At 40.6% G+C, this 7,554-nt stretch overlaps 1 protein-coding gene across 1 annotated transcript in view; it reads left to right on the top strand.

Moving 5' to 3' along the window:
* Positions 1-1,200: 1,200 nt before the first annotated feature.
* Positions 1,201-7,554, top strand: part of PDHA1 (pyruvate dehydrogenase (lipoamide) alpha 1) — a gene marked incomplete at its 5' end in the record, with an annotated part of 10,464 nt that continues 4,110 nt past the window's right edge. The window contains 6 exons of the mRNA XM_008945605.1: positions 1,201-1,215; positions 2,565-2,633; positions 3,257-3,430; positions 4,163-4,289; positions 6,532-6,623; positions 6,986-7,078. Of these exons, the coding sequence (XP_008943853.1) occupies positions 1,201-1,215; positions 2,565-2,633; positions 3,257-3,430; positions 4,163-4,289; positions 6,532-6,623; positions 6,986-7,078 (570 nt within the window). The remainder of the gene's footprint in view (positions 1,216-2,564; positions 2,634-3,256; positions 3,431-4,162; positions 4,290-6,531; positions 6,624-6,985; positions 7,079-7,554) is intronic.

Here is a 7,554-nt window from a genome sequence, read left to right as displayed (position 1 = left end):
CCGGGAGATCCCGGCGGGGCTGTTTCTCCTTCCCGACGTTAAAACCTGGGAGAAAGGTGCCTCCGGCAGCGCGGAGCGTGGCGCCAGCGGCTGGAGCACGGAGACTTCCGCCAGGCCTGCGCACAGCCATCTCTTTGCTATTTATATGTTTTGTACGTATAATGTGTTTTGTTTAATTTCTGAAACCCTTTTCTGGGCCCTTTGGTCTGTTTTATTTATATATGTTTTGATTGTCAGCACAGGTGAGATCGTGACCAACGTGTAGACATACAGGTGGAATTCAGCCACCTGACTTTCTGAGGTGCTTCACCTTTCATTGCTCAAACAACAGTTTCTTTTCACCTCTTCCTGAACTTCCCTTCAAATTTTGTTATTTTTTTTTGGCAATAGTGTGTCATTTGCTGTATTTTATCTCTTTTGTGTGAGAAAATCTTGCTTTCGCCTCTTTATTCTCTGTGTTTCATTATAATGACTGTGGTAACGAGGAAAAATTAACCCCGCTAGAAAAAAAAATACTAAGTCAAATAAGACCAAGTCAGTGTTAGAGGGAATTTTTTGGTAATTGAAGGTCAGCTGCCTTTTTGCCATTGAAAGTAAATCTGTTACTGTTGCTCAGTTCTGCTGTAGCTCATTGTGCTCTTGTGGGAAAAGCGGGTGGGTGACTGGGTGTCTGAGAATGACACAAGGGAGCAGATGTACCAGAAGATCCTCCTGTGTGTATTGGAACTTGAAAGTATTTCCTAATGTACAAGTAAAATATCTATATTAAAATTTTCAAATATAGGCACCTAAAATTAGTCCCATACTGCAAGTACTTTGTCTGCTTCTGACATACTGCATTTTCCTGGAATTCCAAACTACACCTGGTTTGGGTATTTAATATAATTGGATCCTAATGACTACCAACAGTGTAAATATTTGTCTTGAATTTTCCTATGCATTTATAGTGAAGTTATAAATTAACAAAGAACTAGAAACAGTCTGAAATCCATAAAGCAGTATTTTATATATGCTTTGAGCATACTGCAAGATGTGTAGATGGGTTTTCATTGCATAGAGCTTACCTGTCAGGGAACTACCTCTTACAGTGTTCTAGCTGGCTAGTAATTTGCTGACTTCTCCCTTAATTTTTTGTTACGGTTGTTTACCCTTTTTTTTTTCTTTTTTATTTTTCCCCTCTTCCAAATGCTGCTGACCTAGGGAGCTGTTAGTGAGGTAAGGCCTGAATCAGTCTTGTCAAGGTTTGTTTCTGATACGTGTACTGGCCATGTATTGGAACCTTTGTACAGACTCCTTGGTGTTGCTTTTATGCCATTTTTGGGGCAGGGGGCTTGGACCAGGTGTCTCATGGAGGTCCCTTCCAGCCTTGGATGTTCTGTCATTCTGCGAATCCCAAACTCTTGATTTACTTCCAGCTCTGGAAGTAAAATAACTTTTCTTCACCAATAATACTGATGCATTGTAGTGAACAGCGTAGAAACTTGGTTTAAATTAAAAATTCTGGGCAGGGGGAGGAAGGGATCATGGTAGCTAAATCAAACATGCAACAGAGTAGATAACTGATTCGGATTCAGGAATTTCTCTTGCCTTTTTTTCCAAGCCTTGACCTGGGCATTCTCAAAAGTTTGAAAGAATGAACCTGCAGCTAAAAGTATGCAGATTCTGTGGCTGAAGGAGCTCCTAAAGTTTGTGTGACTTAGTAGCAGTAGAATTTTGCCACTACAGACCTAGCACAGTTGTTGTGCTGTAGTCACAGTGCATGAATGGACAGGGTGAGCACCGTATCCCATCCTGCAGTGAAACTTAGGGAACTTATCCAAAAACACCAGTTCGTTCGTTAACAGTTTGTGCACATTCTGTAAGGCAGAGCAGTACTGTATTTTTAAACATACATCTTATCTCTCCCCTACCATGCCACCCTCTCTGTTGCTCTGTATGTCATGTATCCTTAGGGGTGTCACCTTTCACGTCTCCACCTCATCTTTAAGTAGTGACTGTTGCTTAAACGGCACTTTCTCTTCATTGTTACTGCCTTGCATTCCTCTAGCTTCTCTTCCTACTGAAAGAGGAGAGTAGTTCAAATTCCAGAAATCTGCTGGCTATTTGTTGTTGGTTTTGTTTGTTTCTCCCCTGAAATGCTTCAATCTGTCAAGGCCAAATTCCAGTCAGTGCAGAGAGCCATCAAAATCTGCATTGGCTTTCTCTCTACTCCTATGGACAATCTAGCATGTGAGGGGAAAAAAAACATTATTTTTGTGGATTTGGTGCTCCTCACAGTCTTTTGAAACTTACTGGTTTTATTTTAGATAATCAGTGGTAAAACAAATGTAAAATTCTGTTCTCTTTGTTTAATCTTAATTTCAAATACTGGATTTTAAAGGACTTCTCGCACATTTGTACAAAATAAAATTTCTTCAGTGTTACAGTGATATGCCACTGGTAAGTTTAATTCACATATTATTTCAATTTGGAAGTACTGCTAGAAATTTTTTGAGAGATCACCTATTTTTGCTTGATAATTTTATTAAATATTGTTCACATTTTGGCTTTTTTTTTTTTTCAAGGCATCTCGAGTAATGGTAGCATCGCGTAACTATGCCGACTTTGCAAGTGAAGCCACATTTGAAGTTAAGGTAAAGCAGCTGAGTACTTAATACTGGCTTTCTGTGTAGACACTTCTTGTAGATCTTCCCCTTTATCTTTTCGGTTAGAAAAATACTGTTTGAATTTCCAGACCCAGACCCCTCCCTAGCTGTCTCGATTTCTATGCGCAGCAGGAAGTGCTGTGCTTGGCAGTATGTGGCAGTGTTACTTGTTTTAAGAATGTGGTGAAGTCCAATCTTGGGGCCAGATTTTGTAAACTGTTTCACAAAGCAAGCTATCTATATTTCTTGTCTCTTCGCTAAGCCTCTGCAGTTCTAACTAAGTATTTGGCATGTGACAGCCATTTGTGCTTTCTCAGTATTTTGTGAGGACTTTAGTTCATCTGTTGCTAGTAGGAAGTAGAAGGCTTCATTTCATGAGTAGAAATCTGTCTTTATTAGAACTAAAGCTCTTATTTCCTTTAACTTGGAAATAGTGCACAAACATTACAGTTATTTTGCCTGGTGAATTCAGGTTTTGCTGGCTTTATTTTTTAGAAGTTACTACACTTTGAATTTGAAAATAGCACATCGTAAAAAAAAAATAATAATTAAGTGATATTCATAAGTAGGTTGAATTATTTTCTGGAAATAGCTGTTTTTCAATTTTGCAGAAGTGTGACCTGCACCGCCTGGAAGAAGGCCCTAGTACCACAGCGGTGATGACTCGCGAGGAGGGCCTCCATTACTACAAGACAATGCAGACCATACGACGGATGGAGCTAAAGTCTGACCAGCTGTACAAGCAGAAGATCATTCGTGGCTTCTGCCATTTATATGATGGTCAGGTAAGATTTTTAAAATCTTATTTTTTCTAAGAGGTTTTATGTTGTCTTACCTTACTTAATATAGGGGCTTGAAAAGAGTGAAGAGTAAATCTGGAACTGAGTATCTGTATAATGTCTGAAGTTGTAACTCGATCCATGATTTAGTTCATTGTTTCTTTAATAACAGTGTCTTAGGGCACAAGGGAATCCTTGAGATTTTGGGACAGCAATAGGAAGAGAGCAAAGGCAAAGTGCAGCTGAAGATCAGCTGAATGTGACGAATGAGCAACCGCAACATACTAAATTCAACACATTTGGAGGCCCGCATCCTCTTCAAGTTTCACTGATGTTTTTTGTTGTAGTGTCTTATAGATCACTAAAAAGCAACAGCCAAGAGAAGGGCATTCATAAACTTGGTGAAACCTTGCTGTCTGTCCATCCCTCCCTGCTATTTTTGAATTGCAGTTGTTTAGATGCTTCATTTGGGAGATCCAGCGTAGAAAAAGTCCAGATTTGTGCGCTTTCTAGTTTTCCTCCTGTCTGCTTTTGTTAGTCCTGGTCAGGGTGGAATTCAGAGCCCAAGGCTGCTGTAGCTCCAGGCTTGCTGGCTTTAAAGCAGCCTTCTGTATCTGTGCTTTTCCCGTTTTCTGCTGATACCTGATGCATGGGGATAACAGCTGCCCCTTGCCACGTGCTGGCGGCGGGAGTTGGGTGCTCCTCTCTCTTGCTGAGCTGACTTCTCCTTTGTGACAGGAGGCTTGCTGCGTAGGGCTAGAAGCTGCCATAAAGCCCACGGACCACGTGATCACAGCATACAGAGCTCACGGCTTCACCTATGCCCGGGGGGTGCCCGTTCGGGAGATCCTCGCCGAACTCACAGGTTGGTGCTCAGCACACTCAGGATTCTCACACTTGCTGGACTTGGGCCAGAAGTTTTTATTCAAATTCAATGTGTTGTTGGCACACCAAGTATACTGGGGCTGCAGAAGCAGTTTAGTGTCATAGCAGAATAAAGCAGTTTTATAATGTTATGACGCAACCACTTTTTTCTATAAAGTGTTAAGTCTTAAGGAATACTAAGTGCTGGTACTTCTAAAGCGCAAACTCAGAGAATTTTTCTTGATCCCACGTGCTGCATTTGTCCTGTGGCAGCTTGTTCGAATGGAGCTTGCTGGTGGTAGGCATTTGTCCTCAGTCAGACATGGCATTACTTTCTCTAGGAGACAGACTTGGATTTACAGAATTGTTCAAGTCTTAGGTAGACTGGTAAGTGCTGCCTGTAACGATAAAACAAACTGGGAAAATTTTCCTGTAACAAGAATGGCAATCTGGAGAGATCTAAGATTTTGCAGACAAGAGAGTTTATTCACAATAGGGTTGTAGGTAGGGCAGGGAAGAGAAGAGAGGATCAGTCTGCTGAATTCTTGAGAGATCTGTGAATGGGTGCCAGAAGTGAAAATGAATGAGGAGTTTGAGGGCTTTTATGAATCATTGGTGTAATGAAGGCTTGATCTGAGAGTTTGCATGCTTGAAACGTGAATATGGGGAAGGGTGTTTGGGAGGTGGAGAGGCGGCGCGGTTCCGCGTACAAAGAGTGTGTGTGTGCGCCAAGAATGCACATCAATAACGTGCACAAAAGCCCAGGATCTGCCTGGACTTGCCAAGTGTCACTGGATACTCATCAGAGAAAGTAAATGAGGAGATTGTCATTACTGAAGCCTGCTATTGTCCCTGAAACTACAAATATCAGAGGTGATGCGTTTTGGGTTATTTATTTTTTTTAATGACACACATTATTTTCTATAGCATTCTGTTTGGTTTTAGCAGGATTCTTTTAACTGGGAACGAGTTCTAATGGGGGCAAGTTTGAGGAGAGGAGAGCTGCTGGAGCTCATGCTTGCAAAGAAGGGTCTTGATTGAAAATGCCAGACTGAAAGGCAGCCTGAGTTAAAATGACCAGGATATGACACAATTAAAAGGTCTTTGAAGGAACAGGAAACAGTCACCCAAAATAAAGACTAGCAGATAAGATCCTACAGGAAACAAATGATAGAAAAGGGCTTTTCAGAATTGACAGTTCCACAAAGAAACGGTTTTGTGTTCTAAGAAAAGTAGAAAGTATAGCAAAAAATGTCATTGCCAATCAGGAGTTCTTAAATACTTTCTAATACAAGGAAGGGCTATACAAAAAGTTGAGGAAGATTACTGAAGTTAAATTACACTTAAGAAAAAGTTTTCTAATTAAAATTAGGCAATTTTCCCTAGCTAGAGAGTCCATTAAAAAGCTCATATGAAACCAATTCATGAGCATGTGAAAGGTATGAGAAAGACAATAATAAAAATGATCTGCCATTAAGTAAGAAAGAGAAGTACAAATTCCAGAAAGAGATCCAGCATTCCACATCTAAAATAAACACCAAAGGTAAGGTAAAAAATACCCTACCAAACAAGCCGTGCTTTTTAGAAATGAAATGCAAGCCTCTGTGGCTAGTAACAAGGCAGATTAGAATTAAAAATAATGGAGTGGGCTGATGAGAAATTCTGTGTTCTTAGATCAGGTCATTTAAATAGAGTTTGTTGTAATGCTTCAGTTATCTTCAAACTGCAGCCTTATCTGTAAATTTGACTTCTGGATATTGTGACAGGGAAGGCAAGTGTAGATTATTGCAACTAATCTGGAACAGTGTTCATACCTTGGAAAGGTATACACATACATTTCTTGGAAAAGTCAGAAGAACTGTATATACTGCTTCTCACAGATTACATACATGACAAATAAAGACAATGTTGGCTATTAAAAAACCCTCAACAAACCATATTTATCAGGAAGCATTTTTGTATAGTAGGTCACTGACACTTCTTGGCTGATTTTAAAATTTCTTCTTAATCTTATTCTGTATTTCCTGAATTATGTTCTCATTATCATTCTCTTCCCCCCCAGCTTATTTTGTGATGTAGTTGACTGTAAACAGGGGAGAGGCCATTGTGTCTTAACTCCCCATAGGTCTAATGACAGCAACATGGTCTTAGTGTTACTGCCTTTAGGAATTGAATTAAATGTTCCCATTTGCATAGTATTTTTCCTCTGAAAAAAATAGATTGCTTGTGTTTTTGTGCTTCAGGTCGAAAAGGAGGATGTGTGAAGGGAAAAGGAGGATCAATGCATATGTATACCAAAAACTTCTATGGTGGCAATGGTATTGTTGGTGCTCAGGTATATACATCACTTCTGCTTTAAAGCACAAAGCTGAATTTGGCTCCTGTCCTTTGCCAGTGTTTCCTCTTGTTTTTTGTGGTGTGAGCTTGTATGCAGATATTGTTGCTGTGTGGCTGTTAAATCTGGCATCTTTTTTTCTGTTCTGCTCACCCTGTTGTGAAGTGTAGCAAAACTGAATCAAACTGAGAATACAGTTAATGTTTATATTTAGGCTGTAATACAGATTGGAATAAATGGAAGTGGGCTGATAACTTGTTTTGGGGCAGATCTCTTACAGTGTCAGTGTTTTTTCACAGTTCTCAAGCTGCTTACCTCCAACTCCTCTAAACATTATTCTAAGACTTTGCTTTGTCTGGTAGGTTCCTCTTGGAGCTGGGATTGCACTGGCCTGTAAATACTTTGGTAAAAACGAGGTCTGCCTGACCTTATATGGGGACGGTGCAGCAAATCAGGTAAACGAACTTTGTCTGGCTGGTCTGAGAGGGGGCTGTGGCCGGGGGTGGTCTGTTTCCCTTCTGTGACCTGTGAGCTCTGCCCTTCAACCTGGCAGTGAGAGGGCACCTTTCACCCTCTTGGTGTAGTACCTGCAACCCTGGCAAGGTCTGACTTGGAACTTAGCCTGAGATTTGTGTTGGGCTTTCTGCTGCAAAGATACTTCATTCAAGAAGCCCACCAACCCTGAAAAAGCAATCCTGGAGAGAGAAAACAAATGTACCACTTCTGTCCTGCAGTCGGCTGCAGTCTTTCTTTGGGCTTTTGTACTGAAGTGCTGTTCACAGAGACAAACTTCATGTAGGTGGCTGGGCATCTTGCAAAGTTTGGACCTCATTTTTGTTGTCTCGGGCATTTTGAGTAAGGGTGTGTTTCAAGAACTGTATAGTCCTCAGAGAAGTGATTCAGGTGAACAGTTAAGAAGTTAATTGCTAGA

This window comes from Merops nubicus, unplaced genomic scaffold (assembly GCF_000691845.1).
Source record: "Merops nubicus isolate BGI_N331 unplaced genomic scaffold, ASM69184v1 scaffold13738, whole genome shotgun sequence".
NCBI lineage: Eukaryota > Metazoa > Chordata > Aves > Coraciiformes > Meropidae > Merops > Merops nubicus.
This window is presented reverse-complemented; position numbering and strand designations above follow the sequence as displayed.